This window comes from Calidris pugnax, unplaced genomic scaffold (genome assembly GCF_001431845.1).
Source record: "Calidris pugnax isolate Ruff unplaced genomic scaffold, ASM143184v1 scaffold355, whole genome shotgun sequence".
NCBI lineage: Eukaryota > Metazoa > Chordata > Aves > Charadriiformes > Scolopacidae > Calidris > Calidris pugnax.
In genome coordinates, this window is record NW_015091108.1 from 7,327 (window position 1) to 7,748 (window position 422).

General features: G+C 70.6%; 1 protein-coding gene across 1 annotated transcript in view; it reads right to left on the minus strand.

Moving 5' to 3' along the window:
* LOC106897419 (SH2 domain-containing protein 5-like) overlaps nt 1-334 on the minus strand; it is a gene marked incomplete at its 3' end in the record, with an annotated part of 7,204 nt that extends 6,870 nt beyond the window's left edge. The window contains 1 exon segment of the mRNA XM_014958025.1: nt 326-334. Coding sequence (XP_014813511.1) covers nt 326-334 — 9 coding nt within the window.
* Nucleotides 335-422: the final 88 nt, after the last annotated feature.

A 422-nucleotide genomic window follows, 5' to 3' on the forward strand; every position in this document is an offset into this window, starting at 1 on the left:
CATCCGAATTATCCGGAGCCCCCCAGGGCGGTGGCGCGGGGGGAGCGAGCGGTGGGACCCCCCCGGATCTGGCCCCCGGTCACGGTCCCTGCGAGGAGGGACAGGACAGAGGCCGCCTGCCCCCATCGCCCCCCGCTTCCAGCCCGCTGACCCCCGGGGGGACGCTGTGACCCCCAAATCCCGACCCCAACGCGGGTGTCCCCAAGTGCTGTCCCCGATGAGGGGGTCCCCCCCAACACCTGCCCCAATAAAAGGGTCCCCAAGTCCTGACCCCAAACCCAACCCGAGGGTCCCCATGTCCCAAACCCAACCCGAGGGTCCCCACCACGAGCATCGTGCCAGGGTCCCCATGTCCCACCCCCCAAGCGAGGGTCCCCCCACATCCCAGCTCCAGCACAAGGGTCCCCCTTGAACCCCGAGGG